We start from the raw sequence: 21,889 nt of genomic DNA, 5'->3' as shown, positions 1-21,889 counted from the left end.
CTCCTTACAGAAATCCCACATTAATTGCTTTCCTATCAGAATTACATCTTGTACGAGGAACCAGCGTGCCAGACAACAGATGTACGATTATACAGAACACGTCTTATTCCTCAGCACAGCTACACAGCCTCGAGCTGAAAACAATAATCCAATTAGCTCTACACCATCTTCAATTATCTGATTTCATTCACGGGACTCGGCTCCAGGCAAAAGATCAATGAAAATCCAGGAGGTGTGTATCTAAATCAAGGACTAAAGGGTGAGGGAGCACTGCCTGGCCACTAGTAATTCTCTGTTTACTTTTCAGGCCGTCTGCGTCGACTAATTATGATTACATATCTCATAACTGTTGATTAATTAACTCAGACAGCAGCTCAGACTCTCCTTCTGGCTGTGTGTCAAATGAGTTATATAAAGGTGCTCATTCCAAAACAAACTGCAAGAAAGTTAAAAAAAAAAAAGTGTTTGGTGAAGCCAAACACTTTTTTTTTTTTTTTTTTAACAGGTGTAAACAAAAACAATTCACGTTGGTTAAACAGCGTTAAATCTAACGCTGTCCATGGTGCTAAGAACCCACAGTGAAGCATGGTGGTGGGAGCATGTCATCCAGTTACCCATGTCCTCTTGGTTGGCTCTCAGGCTAAATTCTCTTCTTACCTTGTCATGGACCTTTGGTGGATGGCCTTCTTTAGGTCAGGGTTGTGTCATGTTCTTAGCTCCATAGAATGCTTTTTATTGTAAAGCAAAAATAGGCCCATACCCTTATCGATACTCTTCCAGTATTTCTTTCTAACGAATGAATGAATGAATGAATGAAATGAAAATCAGGGCCATAGAAGCCTTTATTATCACCACATATATATGTTACGTCTCAGTGGAATTCTTTGCCAACTGAGGAAGTTAAGGTCGGAGCACAGGGGCAGGAGAGAGGGATAAGGGACTTGCATAGTTTACCCAACAGTGGCAGCTTTTCATTGCTGGGGCTTGAACCCCGACCTTCCAATTAACAACCCAGAGCAATGCCATTGATCTCTAGCATCTTGGTGGCCTTCTAGGAGCAGGTGTACTTCCACTGTGATGATATGATATTTTGATTGCACAAAGCTGTCAACTCCTTTCAACTAATTATCGCAACTGCACCAGAATCACATTGTGGGGTTCACAGTCAAAGTGATTTCCCCCATCATGGTATCAGTCCAAACTGTGCAATGTTGGGCGAATACATCTGCAAGGCACTGTACCTTTTAACTAGCCTTATTTGTACGATTCTGATATCCATACACATGTCCTGAATGCTTCTATATGGGTGGCAGCACAGGTAAAACATTTAAGAACGACACACTGACGGGTCTCGACCCAATTCGACGCCAATATATGAACACCCTCACATACAGTTAATTATAAAATGGAAGTGCAACATAATGTATTTCTGCTAGTTTAATTACATGCTGTTGAGCACTCTGTCTTCTGAGTAGGGGAGTAGGGTCCCAGGCTTGCATTTTACATCCAGCAGTGGCAGCTTGGTGGACGTAGGAATCGAACTCCCAACCTTCCGATTGGTAGCCCGACACCTTAACCACTAGGTATCACCAGGTATCAGATCTGGAGAGTCAGAGAGCATTTCAAGGTTATTCTGTAGTGGTTTTAAAAACTACTGATACGTTCTACATGCATATGTCCTTTTCTACGTCCTCCTCGCTGTAGTGTGTAAAGTGCTTTGATAACGCTAATACGTACACCGACATAATTATCTGGAATTCCAGCGGGTCCTATGATTACACACCTATGAATCTGAACACAGCCAATTACCTTGTTGGCTGGTCATCTGCAAAAATTGCCATTACAAACAGGTAATTTCCATATGGAAATCTAAAATATCAAGCTTCAATTGCCAGTGGTTTGAAATAAGTGCCAAACTAAGCTCGCTGAAGTCACATCCTAATGGCTCTGGGTCTTAAGGGAAACCTAATTTTGAGAGGGTTGCAAAATAAATGTTTTGGAGAAATACCTGAACTGTATTAATGTTCTGGCAAAGCTGGATTTAGCGGCGTGTGTAATTTGACTGAATAAACACCTCTGTCGACATTTATGTACTTTCTTTACTTTTTACTATAAAAAAGAACCTTGAATAAATCCAATGAGTACGACTTTATGGATGGCCAAGCTGTAGCTTTGCGTCAGAAACAAGTACTTAAAAAATAGGTATAAAAGAGAAGTGGATCTGCAATTTAATCTGGGTGTAGTGAGCAAGGGTAGTGTGATGTACCCTAATTAACACAATTAAAAAGGAGTATAAGATAATGACTAGGGGAAGTGAAAGTGTGGTATTTCCTCTCTCCTGGCCCCCTTCCAGATTCCCATGCATCAGAAAGTCAACCGACAGCTTTTTGGACCTGCTCACGTCGTAACTGCAAAGATCTCTCCCATTAGCAACTTTAATCGAATGTAATTGGAGTCGTTAACCTTACAGAAACTCATCAGGACTTCACCATTGTACAAATATTGTGACGTGTTGTGACACGGTGCTCTACGGGAGACATATGGTGGACAATCTGCTAACTCAAATGTTAAGAAGGAGTGTATGTGTGAGTGTGTTGGTGGGTTATGGTTGGTTGGTGGAGTGATTCATTCAAGTGAAGCTTCTGATTCTGATTGGAGTCTGGGCGCAGATGCTTTGGTTCCAGACCCCCGGGCTTGTAGGATCTTCTCGCACTGACCACAGCTGGACGAGGCAGCGCATCCCGATTGCTATTCTGTCAGAGTCCTGTGCCATGATCCATCAAGTCATGTGCATGGCAAAGCCGTAAGGGTTCCCCCCAATGCACTGTTGATACCAAACGCTATTCTTATATATCACTAATGTACAACCAGCTCAAGCATACTTTAAGGCAAAAAAAAAAAAAAACAACAAAAACAACAAAAAAAACAGAGATGGTGGCTGATAAAAGGTGCAAGGTGCTAGTCATTTGCTGTGAATTAACAGGCAGTTGGGAGGAACCGAGTCCGCTGGTGCCATCTGTAAATGTCAGCACTGGCGCTTGCTCATTTTACACATCATTAAAGGCAATATTCCTAACCTGTATTAGAGCAATCAGCACAGGGCCATTACCAAGACAAGCCTGGGGGGACACAGGCCAAACAGAGAGGAGGAGAGGAGACGACAATGCGCTCTCTATCTCCCTGCAACACACAACAGTCGCAGAAAACAACCTCATGCCTACACACATACACAAACAATATTCCCGTAATGAGATATACGGACAATTGGATAAGCATGGCTGTCCTTGCCTTGCATAGGCACGCATATACCTAACGCCAGTACTCTTGAAGTCCGACCCTGTGTTTGGGCGTGTGTGTATGTGACTGTGTAGCGTGGCATGCGAACAATAATCTTGTTATTTCTGCCTCCGAAGTGCGGCCCTCCACAGCAGCTCCATTAGAGAGGCAGGGGCTCGGGGGAGCACTCGGGGAAACAAGAGCGGGTTGGAGAATGACAAAACAAAAGTATTGAGATAAACACCCTCCATTAGGCCAGGCAGTTAAAGCTTCATTTGCTACCGGCCGCTCGGACTCCCAGCGAGGGAAGAGTTAACCCTTTATCCACTCCAACAGACACGGCACGATAGAATAAAAAGTATCACTGTGGAGAAAGAGATCCGATGTTGTAAAGCTGGCAAAAATAAATAAAAGCCATCAAAGACAATTCTTGCTCTACTGATGCGGCTCGATACACCGTGACGTTTATCGAACAAACAAATCTGACCAATAACGTTACGTAATTCTCAATTCTGATTGGTCGATTCTGATTTCTGGTTTCTCTTTAAGGTGACAAATGTATATTTTTGTCTTATTCATTTTATAAGAGAACCTTAAGATTAAAAAAAAGATTGGTAAGAGATCCTGGTGGGTTGTTAATCGCCGTTGTGACTTAAATCATACAAGGAACTAACTATAAATTATAAAATAGACAAGGTAAAAGGAATACAACAAGCTGTTACTGGAAAACAACTGACGTTAGGGTGGAAATGTAACGCATCAAACCATCTAGTTAAATATTCTTCTTTATTTTAATGCCGTAAGGCACAAAAGCTAACAGTCAGACTCTGGTGATACTAAATGGTTCTTCACTGCCCTTAAGAATAAGGACCAAACAATTTGTCCTGGTTTGTGTAACCTGTGGTCATTTACTAAAAAAAACATATTGAGGCATAATGGGAAAATGACGAGATTTAACTGTTAGTGGATTAAATATCTGTTCAAACAGATTCTTTTCAGAGTAAGGAAAAGAGAAAAAAAAACTACCACACATTTGATTTATGATGCTTCAAAACAACTAAAATTCAATTTCTGCATTCAGTGCTTGTGATTGCCTCATAAGTGAGATAAACTGATAGCAATTTATTCAAGGATCCAACCCACCTGTCTCACTCTCTCTCTCCCTCACACACACACACACACACACACTATCTGTGTCTCCACACGAATGCCTCCCGTACTTAAGCGATATGTCTGTATTCTGCATGCGCTCACCAGAACAGACATGTGCACGCTAATAGAACGTTTCAGGGAAGAAGCAAGGAGAAAGAGACGGCTCTTGATGGAAAGAGAAAGTTTTTTTTTTCTTTTTATTATTTTTTTAATGCCGTGACTGTCGCCTCACATTCAGACCTCGTGGGTTTGACAGTATCCCACATGTAAAGTCGCCGTTTTCTAAACTGTTCCCTGATACAGGAGAACAATGAGAACCCTCCATGCCTGTAATCCCCCTTGGGCCCTTAATGTCAGACATCACTCACTACTAGACCATTAAAACCCCTTTAACACCCTTCAATCAGTCAGCGGACTCCCGCTGGGCTGCATCGCGCCATGTCGTCTCCCTCTCACACCTTTACGGCTTAGCTGTAGCTACCCAAGAATGGGAACCGCGTCAGATTTGGCTATAAGCTGACGCAACAATAACGCCGATGAGCAAAATCATTACCGTCATGACACACTGGTGACAATTTGTGAAGGACAGCACACATCAGCGTGATTGATTGGCCCCCTTTAGTGCGAACAGCCTGAGAGAAGCACTTTTGTTTTCTCAATGCCACCCAATTATGGGTCTTCATTCGTCACACGGGATGTAGCGATGGCACGCAGGTGATGAGTTAGTGACATATTATCTCCGTCACCGGGAACAATGGCATGAATCAAAGCTGTAGAAAGAGGGCCAGTAATGCTTTCAAAGAGGTATATGGTCACCTGGGTACATTGGGGACATCATGATTTGCAAGGCAAGCAATTCTCTTTGAAAACAGGTTCCTCGACGGTTCTAGCTTCCTAACATTGCAAGGAAGGGAAACCTTCTAACCTTCAAACTAGGACCGGATGGAGTTTGTTTCCTAAGAATATATAAACGGTCCCAAAGAATACCCTATTAAGGAGCTGGAACCATTAGCAATCCACATATCCCTTAAGAACCCTGAAGAATAATCAGTGAGTATATGTTTTACCTTCATTCCCTGCAGATAGCCCATCTGGTTTGGTAATGCCTGTACTCTTTTTCCTCCTGTGCTTTTTGCGGTTAGCATGTGGCGAAGGAGGTGGTTCCAGTTTGGGACTTGTAGGTCCGCTTAGGCCAGAAGCGGCGCTGAGAGAATCCAAAGTCCCGTTGGCTGAAGAGAAAGAAAACTAAGGGTTAACAATTAGGAAGTCACATTACACAAGTCTGACTGAGATTTCTGGTCCCTCGTCAGACAACAGGTCTTTCAAAGAACTTGATCTTTGGTTGAAGATCAAAATATTATATTGCATCTTGATTTCACTGGGTATAAAAGTGATCCATGTTAAATTGGCACTCAGTAATGGCTTCAGTGTGGTGGGTAACTATGGTGGTGTGTCTGTATGTGTGTGGAGCGTATCAATACGGACAATAGGTAAAGAGTGGTCATATTTCTAAGCCTCTTGACACTTGAACATCACTTTTCCATCCCCCTAGGACACCATTATCCACAAGTCCTGGGGCAAAAGGGCCTTGGCAAAGCGGACCTCATATTGCTACACCCTCACACACATTCGCACTGTGTGTCAGATACTGGCAGCCCCTCTATTGTCTTGGCATCAAAAGCTCATTGAGGTGGTACACACTCTATTCATCTCAACAGGCCTGGGGTGGATGTGTGTGTGCGTGTGTGTTTGTGTGTGTGGACAATGGTCTGGGAACATCTGAAAACCCGTGGTGCCAAACGCTGCATATTCTAATGGCGTTGACAACCATTAGCCGGCGCGGAACATTAGACCTAATTTGGAAGATCCCTTCGGGGAGTGCAGGCTTAGCACCATCTTTAAGACAAGAGAAGAAGATGGCACCCATGTGGGGGGTAGAAGAGCCTCAGCTACAGCCTCCACATCTGCCTTGGGCTTCACAAGGTTTAGCATAGAGCTAGGAGAACGCTGGTTTAACATTTTTGAACGACATTAACATAAATACCACTAACCTTTTATGATGGTGAACAATGTTAACATGTTATTTAATTTAAAAAAAAAAAAAAAACATCAATGTCATTATATCAGGAGTTCTTTTTGAATGGAGTGCATGTGACATTAGTTTATTCGCAATCGTTTTCAAGCTAGGCGTATTTAAAAAAAAACATACAGTGCGTAATCACCTATAATTTGCCTAGCCATAGCTGTTCAACCGCTCCTTAACCTTAAAAGAAATTCACGGTTAAAGGTTCTGGCTCCAAAACCTCGATTTGGAGTATTTTGCGAAAAGAAAATCTTTCATGGTAGGATTATACATTAAACCTTTAAGAATTCCACAGATGGAAGAAGAGCCCTGTTGACTCTGAAAGGCACTAAATTCATGGCTAGCGTCTTGCTGGTTTGCTACTGTACCAAGAACGGGTGACGTCAGAGGCTAAGGAATGGTTGGCATTTGATATGTTGCCATGACAACAATTTGGGAATACCCTGACCCTTCCAATTTTCTTCCCAATTTGGACTTGCCAATTTCCACCCCATGCTAACTCTGACCTATCATAAGACAGCTACCATTAAGAGATATTTGAAGTTAACAGGGGGGCACGGTGGCTTAGTGGTTAGCACGTTCGCCTCACACCTCCAGGGTTGGGGGTTCGATTCCCGCCTCCACCTTGTGTGTGTGGAGTTTGCATGTTCTCCCCGTGCCTCGGGGGTTTCCTCCGGGTACTCCGGTTTCCTCCCCCGGTCCAAAGACATGCATGGTAGGTTGAATGGCATCTTTGGAAAATTGTCCGTAGTGTGTGAGTGTGTGAGTGAATGAGTGTGTGTGTGGATGCACTCCATCCAGAGTGTATCCTGCCTTGATGCCCGATGACGCCTGAGATAGGTACAGGCTCCCCGTGACCCGAGGTAGTTCGGATAAGCGGTAGAAGATGAATGAGAGTGAGTGAGTGAAAGTTAACATGTGCTTCCTCTGAGACAAATTCAACCCAAGGTTTTTAGGTCTGCTGCTCATGCTGCATCCAGGGTATCCAGACAGATATTCAAACAAACATCCATGAGTCGATGATGACACACTGGTGTGAATTCTAAAGTACTTGACTTTGGCACAAGATCTTCTCAAATGCAGCCGGTCAAAATCTCCACTGCCTTTACTTAGGAAATTATACAAACAGACAGATCTTTAACCGGTGGATAAAACAAGGATATTACTTTACAAGGTTTGCTAAATCCCTGAAATGAATTAGCTGTATGGCCGTGAAATACGAAGGGACAAATTTATCGCTAACTCAAAACTCAGAGCGAATAATCAGACACAGTCTGTCTTTTGAACCAGTCGAGTGTTACACTGGTTTAAAAAAAAAAAAAAAAAAAAAAAAGAAAAGCGAAGCCAATGACTGCTAATGAAGAAAGCCACCATTCAATGGAGGAAGCCCAATTAGAACAGCTTTATAATGAATAAATGATGAAGCGATGGGAATACAGAACAGAATGGGATTTGAGTTGAATGAGGAGTTTAACTGTAATTCTTTTCATCAAGGGCAACCATTTTTTGTTGACCTTCCTTGAAATTCATCATTATAAAATATCTATGTGTTGATATAAAAAAGTGGTGTTTTTTCCATAGTGATTGCACTTGGAGACGAGCTGTCATACCTCTAAAGTTGACTATTTTCCAATAACAGCACATCAAGTGTCTTATTCCTCTTAGACTGTTGCCATTTTCCATCAAATACAATTTTCATTTTAATTTATCAATGACTTCTGATTACGATTTATGGCATTTGGCAGACGTCCTTATCCAGACATGAGCTCAAACCCAGTTTTGCTCTGACGACCAGGTTACATCAAAAGTGTATGACCCTCCTGCCATATACAATTTAACATGGCACAACATCCATGAAGGGGGCACGGTGGCTTAGTGGTTAACACGTTCGCATCACACCTCCAGGGTTGGGGGTTTGATTCTCGCCTCCACCTTGTGTATGGAGTTTGCATGTTCTCCCCGTGCCTCGGGGGTTTCCTCCGGGTACTCCGGTTTCCTCCCCCGGTCCAAAGACATGCATGGTAGGTTGATTGGCATCTCTGGAAAATTGTCCGTAGTGTGTGATTGTGTGAGTGAATGAGAGTGTGTGTGTGTGCCCTGCTATGGGTTGGCACTCTGTCCAGGGTGTATCCTGCCTTGATGCCCGATGACGCCTGAGATAGGCACAGGCTCCCCGTGACCCGAGGTAGTTCGGATAAGCGGTAGAAGATGAATGAATGAATGAAGGAACATCCATGAAACAAGGTAGTATCTGTTCCTGCTTACATTATACCAGCTATAAACTTTCATACCCTTACCAGTAAAACTCCTGTATGGAAACTCTACAGACTAACTCTAAAGCCCCCCCGAACCCGGAGACTCCGTCCTACTAAACAAACGACACTTTTTTTAAAGTCAAATTGATGTCACATTAGAAAGAGTACACTCGACCAATCAGAATCAACCATGCAACAGCACAGTGGTATAAAGAGAAACCGGATTCATAGATAGATCCGAGAACAGCAGTCGCGCAGGTGTCGTTGTTTTGCTTTATCCTCTCAGTTACAGTCCTTTTTTGCTATTACAATTATTATTACAGTGACTGAAGCCGCAAGCAAGCAGACTGTAATTACAACGGCGATAAGAACGTGGCAGGAGCTGACGCTTTTTGTCTCTGAACGCTGCTCCCATCATTGATATTCATGACTATTAGGTGCCGTTCGCGCTCACTCGTTCTGAATGGAGAAGCGCGGCGCACAGCTGCCACACACGTTGTGTTCGGCATCGCGAACGTCTGTTTCAATTTCCACACTCCTCTTCCCCAACAGCCCCCCCGGGACCAATCATTAGCCACAGCAGACAGCTGGGGGCAGAAGGGCTCCTGAGAACACCGTTCACACACACTCGCATATACACACACACACACACACCGTATGGCGCAGAGGGGGAGAAGACCCAACCTGTTCGGTGCCAGAGGGTGTATTGTGTTTGTAGCGTGAGGTTAAAGTGGAAGCTTGCCCTTGTCTCTCACACAAGACCTGTAATTCATTCATATGGTTTGATTCACACAATCAAAGTCAGTCAACGGACGACCGGCTTGCAAAAGCCTGAGGAGGGTAACGGCTTCGAATCAGGGACTTTTTTTTTTTAAACCCCTCATCAATTAACAGTCAGAAAGAGTTTTGAAAAGATTGCAACTTCCATTACATGCAACATCATCTAACGCCGTCATCGTTTATACACTGAAAATGGAACGTTGTAATTGTTAACGCAGGATGTTAAGTCGTTACAGCGTGGAAGACGAGAACGGATTATCGGAAGGATGTCGACTACGACTAGATTGAGAATTAGTCCTGAGATGACCAGGAGATCATAGTTACGATTATAGCTGCAGTACAATCCTACAGTCTACATGTGAGACACAAGAGCAAGAGAAACGCATGGACCCAGATCACTATGGCTACCAGTCTATAAAGAGTTAACCTGCAATGTGATTGCTATATTCTAGCCTATTTTTTATTTTTTTTTTTTTATATCTAATGTATCCTCTGAGGAAAGGGATTGAGAGGTCCAGGGAGCCACTCGCCACCTAGTTAACCATCAATAACCTGCAATTTGTCCCCTATTCAAATCGCAGCACTGACCTGCTTAATTACTACTCATATGTTCTGATGGAGACGGCTTCAAGATTAAGAGCCAAAGTGGCAGGCCAGCCAGCTCGGCAGGAAGTGCGGCGAGATCAGTTTGGCATTAGCGTCACCGTCAAGGAGCTATAATGAAGCACGGGAGGAATCTGCAGCCATTCGAGTCCGAAACTAAGCTTTTTTTTTTTCCCCCATTCCCTCAAGCGGGAGGCGGAGGAACAAGGTGGCGAGCTATCCTGCAATTACAGCCCATTACCATCGCGGCAGGAACTGGAACTTAAAAAAGGTGTCGTGTTCTGGTGATGAGGGCGAAAGGTGGAAACTCATTTCTTTGTCGACGTGCAAGCGTGGACGGACTTCCTCCGGTAATCCGGGAGCACGCAGGGTGACAAACCTATTTTTTTTTTAAACACCCCTCTGCATCACCCCTCCTGCCTCTAATCAAAGGCAATAGCAGCAATTAATGGAAATGGGGAAAAAAAATCAAAAAGACAGGAAAAAAAAAATCCCTGAACACAATCACCACCTCCTTCTTATTATAGTCAATTAGAGCGCGCTAATCAAGGTGCAGGCGGCTGCTCTCGGCAAACGAAATGTCAAACTTCATTACGGCCGCGCTCGCAGGCTCTTCACCCGCCACGGGGAAGCGTCACACCCCTACACCCCTCCCTCCCTCCAGCCCTCTATCCGCAAATTCAAAACGAAAGGCAATCATTTTCAAATGCGTTTGTTTAAGCGCCTGAGAGGAGCCATGAGCCAACGGTAACGGTACTAGTAAGAAGATATGATTACTGTAGATAACGAGGCTCGGACACTCAAAGCCGTTGGGGTTGCCGCTTGTTAGATCACAGCGCTGATGAATACTTCCTTTTGTCTGTTCATTTTCTGTGACAAAAACTCTGACAACAGTTAGGCTCTTATGAAACATGAGCATTGGATGGAGTCTTCAGCATCAGAGCTTTGTAACCACGGGAAACCGTTTCTAGGTAACCCGCCAATTGCGTCATTTTGGTTTGGTAACAGGAAGTAACCCGTCTCTCAGATGAGCTGAACAAACCTCTTACCGTCAGTGATTGTTTCCAACTCTGGCTTTATTTCCTAGATGACGTCACTCATCATATAATATAGAGACGCCGCTTTTGATTACAAACATCTTACGTTTTTGAGGCTCCATTACGTTTCAGAGCGCTCGTCATCCTCCTCCATCATTCCATACGCTGACCTTCAACCAACCAGAGGAGGATGAGGATGATTTAACGACCGTCGTTCAACTCAAGTAGATCGAAAACGGCTAAACAGAAATATAGCAGAGCTCGATATAGAATCGTTAATAGAAATCGAGTCGTTCTTGTTATAATTCAATGTATGACGTATCAATCACCCGAGTTCTCATTTTAGCTAAAGTGCCAAATTGGATTTGAGAGAAAAGAAGCGTTTGATCATCCAGAGTCAGGGTTCTCAAAACGGAGCTCGGAGAACCTCAGGGGGTCGGTACATTGTTGATTATATTGTATTTTGTTGCAGTGGTGAAAAATCTAAATCCATTGTAGATAATAAGACTCTATTGATCATTATTGAGTGTTTCAAGCAATTAGCTGATTATATTTGAATTGAACAAATTTCTCAAAAAGTGGTACCATCAAAGATCTAGCAAATTATAGCAAATTATAAACAAACAACATGGAAATAAAATTTCATTTGGAAAAAAAAAATGGAAAAAATATCTAAAAAAAAATTGGGTAATAACAAAAATTAAACAGAGAATTTTTTTTAGAATGTTGAAAAACAAAGTGGAAATAAAATTAAATGCAGAAAAAAATGTTAAATATCTAAAGATAAAAATGGAAAAATTAGAATGTAGGCATTTTTAAAAATGTTGGGAAAAAAAATAAATAAATAAATAAAAGGAAATTTAAAAAGAAAAGTGAAAATTTCCAGAATAAAAAAAAAAGTTTTTTGTTTTTTTCCCCCATATAAATGTTAATATTTTCCAAATAGCAGTCCCTGGCTGAAAAATGATCGAGAACCTACATGCTGGAGATTTTGTTTTTTTTGGAAAACATAATTGGAGATTAGATTAGATTAGATTAGATCAGACACACATTCTAAGACTTTAATCATCATTGTTTATTTTTAAAGACGTGAGACCTGATCCGTGTGCAGTTCCTTGCGTTCTTTTAAATCACTTCCGTATGTTGAAGGAAAGAAGTTGTTGTTTCATGGACAACATGTAAAAGTAACTATAAAGGGATAAAAAGAGACGCGTCGTTCTTTAACGACTCTGCTGTAGAGAACATGCAGTTAAATGTAACTACAAAACAGATAAAAACAGCGTGTGCTAATCGTTGCAATCTACTGTGGTGTAAAAGAAAGAAAAGACTTGAGAACTGTTCGAGTTTAAAGGTACAGGTTCACGTCTCTAATTCTTCTCTAACATCTAACACCTGATCCTGAGGTAAATGTTACCAGAAATGGATAAAAAGTACAAAGTTTGGGTTTTTGTTATTCATAAAACATGCTGTTATGGCTTAAAGAGATTTACATAGATATTAGAGGGAGAGTAAGAGAGAGAGTGAGATAGAGAGAGAGAGAGAGAGAGAGAGAGAGAGACAGAGATAGAGATAGAGAGAGCGAGAGATAGAGATAGAGAGAGAGAGAGATAGATAGAGCAAGAGAGAGAGAGAGATAGATAGAGCAAGAGAGAGAGAGCACGAGAGAGAGTAAGAGAGCGAGAGCGAGAAAGATAGAGAGAGAGAAATAGAGCGAGAGAGATAGAGAGAGAGAAATAGAGCGAGAGAGAGATAGAGAGAGCGAGAGAGAGAGAGAGAGAGAGAGAGAGAGTGCGAGAGAGAAAAAGAGAGAGCAAGAGAGAGCGCGAGAGAGATAGAGCGAGAGAGAGAGAGAGAGAGAGAGAGAGAGATAGAGAGAGAGTGCGAGAGAGAGTGCGAGAGAGGTTGCGAGAGAGAGAGACAGAGAGAGAGCGAGAGATAGAGAGACTATAACTGGATAAAAACTACCTGTCCACAACATATATTTATAAACCATTTTGGCATAAACGTCCACCTTAATGTTTCTGTGATGGGAATAAAGGCTCTGATGGGAACGGTTCAACACACACACACACACACACACACACACACACACACACACACACACACACAAACAAACATGCAGAGTGCGGCAGAGCTCATTGGGAGGGCAGCGGCCCTGCGAGTAATTCTGCTTTGGGGTGTGGAGCTGATGGGCGCAGGCGGGGGGCCGATGGCGGCTGAAATTGATTGTTCGACAGGCGGGGAGACGAAGAGAGAAGTGAGAAGTGAGAAGTGAGAAGGGCGAGTGTGTGATGTGTTCAGTCTGCAGCACCACGGGGCCACAGTGTGTGCGCTCGTAAAGAGTGCTCTTTAAACTAGCAGGAGAGAGAGAGAGAGAGAGAGAGAGGGAGAGAGAGGGAGAGAGAGAAATGTGTGTGTATGTGTGTGAGGGAGAGCGAGAGAAAGAGAGACATGAAGAAAGAGAAAAAGTGTTAAGTGTGTGTATGTCAGAGAGAGAGAGAGAGACAGAGAGAGAGAGAGAGAGCGATGAAGCAGCCACTAATGAGAACAACGAGTGTGCAAACATGCATGGAAATGACTGTTATTCTGTTGATGTGCATTTAAGTGCTTTTTTACTGCCAGCCGACAAAGAGATGGAAATAACCAGTGATGAATGTTGCCCCCGTAAAACATTCATTTTCCCCCACACAGGAGGGAAAAAGGAAGAAGGGAAGGAAGGATGGGTGGAAGAAAGGAAAGAGGGAGAGAGAGAGAGAGAGAGAGAAAGAGAGAGAGAGAGGGAGAGGGGGGGGCGCACTGTTGTAACGCCTGGCAAATATGTTATTTGATTTCAGTCAAGTGCACTGACAGGAAGAAGGAATGAATAGAGAGAGAGAGAGAGAGAGAGAGAGAGAGAGAGAGAGAGATAGTCTGTGAACAAAGCTGTAATTACTGAATTAGGATGATTACAGATTCCATTTCTGAAAGCACTAATTCACATGTGATAAGTTCTACACGGTTCACAAAAAAAAAACTTTTGTAATGAATCAATTCAGCCTCACGACGCCTGAACGACACGCTGCAGAACCCCCCAAACATTCCCCCTTCACCACAACCACCACGACCCCTTCCGCTGCTCGGCAAGCGGCTAGCTTGGCGTTAAACACGTTGACTTGTTTAATTATATGGGAAACGTCCTGTCGATCCATAGCTACGCTGGCGCAATTAAACCGAACGAGCTTAATTACACAGAAAGAAATCATTTACAAGATAAACAAGAAGAGCAAAGTAAGCTAATGACCGTCAAGATGTAACCATAGCAACAACTGTGCAATAGTAGTAATAATCATAATAATAATAATAATAATACAACCAATTAAACTGTTAATAGTACTAGTGAAAATAAAAACAAATACTACTAATAATAATGACACCCTTAAAAAAAATGAATATTATTTAACAAATTATAACAGACACTAAGATACTAACAACAGTAAACCAATAAGAATAGTAAATCTAACGATAAACAAATACTGACAGAAAAAACAATCATATGTTTTGTTTAAAAATAGCATTGTTTTTATTTCTAATAAAATAAAAGAAAGAAATTAAAAAACTAACGACAATAATTAAAAAAAAAATCCCTATTAATAACAACAACAACAATAACAAGAATTTAAAATGTGGACAAATTGTTGTACTAATTTTACTATTAGAAAGAGAGACAAAATATCTAAGGTTGTATTCAGATTCTAAATAAAAGTTACTGACATCGTGTTTTTGGAAGCAGTGGATATCCTGTGTGTGTGTGTGTGTGTGTGTGTGTGTGTGTGTGTGTGTGTGTGTGTGTGTGTGTGTGTGACACACCTGAAGCACAGCTCGTGTTAACTGCTTCATTCCACTGCTCAGCACTGGACACAGAGAAAGAGCGCTGATGCATTCCCTCTTTAGCCCCGCCCACAGAGGCCACACCCAGTCCTGAGGCCACGCCTCCAGATTGCAGAGAGGTGCTGCTGTTCGAGTGCGAAGCGCCTAAGTGAGAAAAGAGAAAGATTCATTTTCTACATTTCATACAAATACAACACACAAACGGCTCCATAATTATTGGCACGTATAAAGAAACATGAACCATTCTAACCTTTTAGAAAAGTCAAGGGTGTTCTTATTAGGAAAAAAGAAAGAAAGAAAACATGATGGAACATTCAATGAAAATAATCATCTTGAAAAAAAAAAAAAAAAACCACAACACAGAACTTTACACAACAAAATGATATCCTTGTAATTAAATCCTCATTTTGTCCCCAGGGCGCGTAAACTTTTGCACACGGCTGAACCCTACTCAGGTGTATGTGTTTTCTGCTCAGATCACTGATAAGATTCTGAGTCTGAATGGAATTAGTCATATATTTTATTTCAGTACTTTCAGGTCAACCAGTGTATCCAAATATATTTAGGGGTGGATCATGGGTCGCTTTAGATGTCTATTTTTTTGTGATTTCTGGGGCATTATTTTAGTATTTTTTTTTTTGGTGGCATATATTTACAGAGGAGTTTTTTCTGAAATTTGACCCTAATATATAATTAATAATAATATTTAAGAGATATTTAAGGTTAATTTTTTTTACCGTAATATATAACTAATGATAATTTGAAGGGGTATTTTTAGGGAATATTCTGGCAACATGTTTTTGTGGGTTGTTTCTGGAGGCAGCTGTAAGATTTCTTAAGAGTTGAGATTTATGGATTTTATTTGGGGGCATTAGGAGAATATGCAGGGAGGGAATTTATTAAGGGCTTTTCTGTGAAGCTGCAGCCATTTATTTATGGGGGTGTTAGTGATTGGGGTAGTTTTTGTGCGTCAGTCGTGTTTTTTGGAGCATTTTCGGGGGCATTTTTCTGAGGTTCTTTTTGACCCTGTGTGCCTGAAGTGTGTGCTGTTAAATATACATCAATAATAAACAAGCTGTCTGGAGTCATCATGCTCTGTGATTAATGATTGTACACTTTCCTCCCCTACAGATGCGCTACACGTCCTCTCCATTTGTCTCACGGCTGCTCGTTCTCTCCGTGATAGGGTCTGCCACTTCCCCGTGTTCATCTCTCTGCGCTACATGAGCAGTCGCCTCCTCCTCCGCTCTCTCCTTCCCTCCCTCTCTCTTCGTCTCTCTCTCATTCCCCCTCTCGGTTTCTGCCACTAATTAGCCCTTAATTAACAAGATACACTCGGAACAGTAATTAGCTCTCCCCCCCACTCGCTGCCAGCCACATCCATCTACCCCAGCGGCATTCCCGCCTGCCTCCAATCAGAGGCGCCCGTCATTAGCGCCAAGGCCGGGGCGGGCACCGCATGGCGTCCTCTCACTCCGCTCCCACTGCTCCCAAAAAACACACGCTGGCCCTCTCAAACATTTTAGCGACAACACTTTAATGATTTTTCCCTTTGGTTCAAGTCAAAATGACCCGTTTATTAATTGTTTTCACGACATGACGCTTGTTACATTATTTGTCTGACACTCTAAAGCCTCGCTATGACCTGAAGGTTACTGAAGGTGGCGGGAAAAATTAAATAAATAAATAAAACATTTAATGATTTGGTTCAGGTCATAATGAATCATTAAAACAACAAAAAGCTGTGTGCAAATGGTTAGAGGTGTAACTTTTTGGGGTTATGTTTAAATAACGCTGGTGTTTTGGGGCAATTTTCTAGAATTTTTTTCCTTCTTTTTTTTTTTTTTAGGGAGGAATCATTTTCTGGAGAGGTCGGTTAGGACCAATGGAATTTTCTGGAAAAGTTTCACTGAGAATCAAATTTTAATGAATTTTTTATTTTTATAGAGGTGTATTTTTGGAGAGGGTTTTGCTATTTTGTCTGGGCGCTTTTTTTTTTTTTGGTGAAACCTATTTTTTGAGAGGCGTCTTTGAGAGGCTCTTCGGAAGGGTTTTTTTTTTTAGGAACAGATTCTTTTTTTAGGTCATTTTTAGGGCCACTTTAAATTGTACTGTTAAAGAAAAAAAAACTTTAAAGTTTATTCGACTTGTAAATGTAGAAATTTAGAAACAAACAAATAAACAAACAAACCCAGAAGAACAAAAAAAAGAGAAGATCCTGTCTGTATTGCGGCCTTCAACGGTTAGTGAGACGTTTTCGTCGCTTACGTCAGCTTTACCGTCTAATTCGACTCCCACGCTTCATGCACAAAGTCATTAAACCTGCTACTCTTCCATTTGTTGACATTCGAGGAGGATATCAGACGCTCGAACATCACGAGATAAGCTGTTTGATCGTTCAGACGCCCCTCCCCCGAGCCGAAATCACAGCGACTAGCTTATTCAAGAATTTGAGAACAGCTATGCAGATGGTCCACAGAAATTATCCTAAAGAACTTTTTTTCCCCCTCTAAATAAAAAATTAAAAAAGAGCACGTTCTCGGCCATCTGTCTTGACGCACTTTGCAGTTAACTTCTCTGTTTTGTCTTTTGTTTCCTTTCTCTGCCGCTCTCTCTTCCTGTTGCCTCCCTCCATCGCTCTAATTTAGCGAGCACGCTCCTCAGCGTGAGACAGGAGCTCTCTGCCGCTCCCTCCCTCCGAGAGACGCCCTTCCCCTACGGGCACGGCAAGATTAATATTCCTGCGCCCAACAAGATAATTACCGACACTAATTAGACATGATTATGCGAATTTGATACACTTATTACTCCCGCTAATGGCTACGACGCATTAGGCTAACAAGAGCCTGTGCTAGCTGAGGTTTGCTTAGCGTTAGCGCCGAGCGAGGAGACGCCTCGGCACAATCAGGAGCAATTCGTTAGTAATTGAAAGAATAGAGGGTATTCTTACGCCTGTCACTTTCGCAGACGTGTAATCACATACCGCATTGTTGACGAGAACGTTTTATTACTTCTGTCATAATATTGCCTCTGACTGCTTCTTTGCGCATCTCTCGCCACGTATTTAAGCGAGAAGGGACGAAATTAAATAAAGCCGCGGCGCGATTATCACTCAGATAGACGCCTCTGCTGCTGGATGCCACTGGTAATTACTACACATTGTTTTAACTCTGAGCGCCGCTCGAGGGAAACGGATTCGGAGGAGACGAGACACATGCTAACATGCTAGCAAACGTCATCTCAGACAGCTTTCAGCTTCCAATGCTGACAGAAAATGTTCACAAAAAAGGGAAAAGGAAATTTGAAATTTTGGAAATTTTGTTTACAAAAATAAAATTCTTCAACCTCAAAGTTGTATAACTGCATGGAAACTATATGCTATGTATATTTACAGAATATAAAAAAAAACATTTAAGTGTAAAAAAAACAAAAAAACAAATAAACACCAATGGACAAACAGCAACAAAAACTTTAAACACAAAGATTAAAAATAAACAAACAAATAAATAAATAAAAAATAAAAACGTATTAAAAAAAAAAACTATTTGTTTAAGATCTGAGAAATAAAACATTGTGGTAATTTCCTATATTAAAAAAAAATAATAATAAAATAATAAAATGTGAATTTCAAAAATAAAATAAAAAAACAGAAAACAACTGAAATAGTATATAATATCTAAAAAACAAAAGCAAACATTTGATGTCAGCTTGAATGGGCAGAAAGCGAACTAAGGTCTTGTTGATTGGGTGTGAAAAGAACGCTCCATATACTTGCACTAATCACCTACAATTAGACAATTACACGATTAGATGATTAGTGATTACTAAGGGGGTGGGGGGGGTGATGTGACACGCAGATCATGGCAGAATACTCGGGGTCGATTCTGTGACATGTTACACACACATCACGATATTTGAAATTGAAAGCAAAACGGATGTGTTGATGTTTAAAAAAAAAATTAAACAAATTTTTTTTGCCATTTTATTGTGTCTTAAGCCCTATTCGGACGGGATTAGTTTTACATGGGGACGTGGGGGTAAAGTAATTATTACCAGAGCTTCTCGGTGATTTTAGTCCCGTCCGAATGTGCCATCTCGGTAATCATTACGGACAATGTCAGTAAAGATTACGGCGACTTTTACCTTCTGTAAAAAGGTCCGGAAAAATTACCTCAGGTAATACTAATCCTGTCCGAATAGACCCGCTGTAAATATGTACGGTAAAATTCCGTCATTTCCTGTTTAAAAGTAGTTTTTGGCGCGTTTTGCAAGCATGGAGGCGCCATGTTGTCTGTTTGCGCACGTGATAACAGGAAGCAACGTCATACGCACATGACGACAAGGAGGTTACTGTGGTGCGTAAAGCGAGTTACCCCTCCCACTTCTGCTAGTTTTACTGAGATGTCTTGTCCCGTGCGGATTGGCTAATTTATATTACAGGCGTCCTGAGGTAAACTTGCATTACTCCACGTCACCACGTAAAACTAATCCCGTCCGTATAGGGCTAAAGAGTTAAAAAGTCCCTCTTTTATTCAAATAATCATATTTTATCTATTAATCTTATTTGTTTTTTTACAAATGATAAAAGTGGCGATGTTTATGTGATGTGACGAAGTTTTAAATTCTAACACGATACGCTAGAAAAGAAAATGTTCAACAACAGGGTGGTGTGATGAAGTGGACTGTTACTGTTATCCCCCTGAAGTACCATGAAGGAAAGCAGAAAGGTCTGCAGCTTTAACTTAAATTCTCACTTCATCATCATCATCATCATCATCACCACCTTCTGAGCACTCAGAATGACTCAATCAATAATTTACCCTCGGTACAAATCAAAACAAACAACGAACACACGATGAGCATTTAATAGAACTTTGTTGAATGCCTGATGCTTTTGAGAAACCTCTTTACGCGAGAGTAGCTTCTGCAAACAAGTCAAAATTAAGCCAAACTTTACAATTAAGGCAAGAATTGGTGTTTATTTGCGGTCACAAATAAGCAGAAATGACTTTTATTATTTTTTTTTTTAATAATGTGAAATAATATATGCACTACTTTAACTTGGGGGGAAAAAAAAGAAAGAGAGAGAGAACAAATAATTGACTAACCTCGCCTCATCTCCATCAGGAATTCAACAATCATCTCTAATTGTCAAATTTGATGCTAATGATTGATGAATTAAACATGTCTCTATCAATTAGTCCCTGGCGAACAATTCTGCATAAAAGGGGAGATAATGTAATTACAAGGAGAGAATAATCAGAGGAAAATACTGGGTAGAGCACTGTACTCGCTCCCGCGTCGCCACTTCAGACACATGTCGTCGGGGTTATTAGAACTCCAGAGATAGCTGACTGACACTCCGTAACCCCGGACACACACACACACACACACACACACGACCATGAGATCATGACCACTACTCTATAACTCGCCAGCTCAGTTAATGCCAAATTTAACACGGTTTCAAAAATAAGCTGGAAAACAAGCCAAGGCTTCCGGGGACACGAGCGGTGGGCGTGAACAAATTGAAATTTCTCCTTCCTCTCGTATGATACGATGCAGATATTCACTGCTGAAATTTATATACAGCTGCAAAAAAAAATCTAAAATCGCCACCTACCGATAAACGTTGTTACTATGGCAACCAGCAGTAGGAACTTCATAATACAACAACTAGCTGGATGTGTGAAGTTGCCGCAACAACGTATCCGCAAAACAAACTATTTCGTTATGTAGACGATTCGTCAAGCCCTGGTCTAAGCTGTTACTATAGAAACGATTATTACAAACAATTTGCATAGCTCTCGAATTCTTGCATTAGCTAGTCGCTGTGATTACGGCTCGGGCTGGGGGAAGGGTGGCTGTATTATCTTCCAGCTTATCTTGTTATCTAATTTGCCCCATGAATTTGTGAAGTATGCTTTAGGACACGGTTTAACTGATCTGTGTGACGATTCCTCAGCTGTAGGTTAATGTAGTAGCATGAAGCGCAGTGCTTTTATCTGTACACAGACATGTTCTGTATGAGATCCCAGAGATCCTGCTCTCCTGACTTGCCTGATCCAGCCAAGAATGGAGATCCATGGGATTGATAGAATAATAGAATAGAATAGAATAGAATAGAATAGAATGTTTCTTCACATATCCCAACTTTGGAAGGTTTGGGTCAGAGTGCAGGGTCTGACATGATGCAGCACCACTGGAGCAGAGAGGGTTAAGGGCCTTGCTCAAGGGCCCAACAGTGGTTGCTTGGCAGAGCCTTAACCGCTTGAGCCACCACTGCCCTTGATGTAGAAGGTTCCACTTCGAGACCATGTAGGTGGCTTCAGACTGCTGTGGCCAGGTTTTTTTCCTCCATCATTAGACAGATTCTGTGACTCGATTATTAATCATTTTAGTTTTAGAGCTAAGTTCACTTTTGAGTCCGGTTCTTCTGAAGGTTTTCCCCCTCCATGATCACCTCTAGCTCGCTCATTAGGGATAAATATGAATGTCAAATTTCCAACTTGAATTTACTGCTGTGTGTTGATTTCGCACAAAAGCAACACGGAGGCTTTTATTTTATATTTAGATTTTATTCTAGGTTTATTCCCAACTTTGTATTTTGAATAAATACAGAGGTTAAAAATGATGTTATTTAAAAGTCTTCAACTTGAATGCAAATAGGAACTTTATTTAATTAATAGATAAAATTTGGCAACAATGAAAGTACCTGAGATATAACACCCCCCACCCCACAACCTGTCATTCTTTAATTATTTGTTAATAAACTGCTGTAGCAGAAAAGGAATAAACCACTTTGTGACGTGCCGTTACGGAAAAACATTTAGGGT

At 41.4% G+C, this 21,889-nt stretch overlaps 1 protein-coding gene across 3 annotated transcripts in view; it reads right to left on the bottom strand.

Moving 5' to 3' along the window:
• agap3 (ArfGAP with GTPase domain, ankyrin repeat and PH domain 3) overlaps window positions 1–21,889 on the bottom strand; it is a 131,641-nt gene that overhangs the window by 17,482 nt on the left and 92,270 nt on the right. For all 3 annotated transcript variants that reach the window (XM_060871068.1, XM_060871069.1, XM_060871067.1), the window contains exons 12-13: window positions 15,033–15,197; window positions 5,496–5,657 (exon numbers count right to left, since the gene is read on the bottom strand). In XM_060871068.1, the coding sequence (XP_060727051.1) occupies window positions 5,496–5,657; window positions 15,033–15,197 (327 nt within the window). The remainder of the gene's footprint in view (window positions 1–5,495; window positions 5,658–15,032; window positions 15,198–21,889) is intronic.

Source organism: Tachysurus vachellii, chromosome 5, assembly GCF_030014155.1.
Source record: "Tachysurus vachellii isolate PV-2020 chromosome 5, HZAU_Pvac_v1, whole genome shotgun sequence".
NCBI classification, from domain to species: domain Eukaryota; kingdom Metazoa; phylum Chordata; class Actinopteri; order Siluriformes; family Bagridae; genus Tachysurus; species Tachysurus vachellii.
This window is presented reverse-complemented; position numbering and strand designations above follow the sequence as displayed.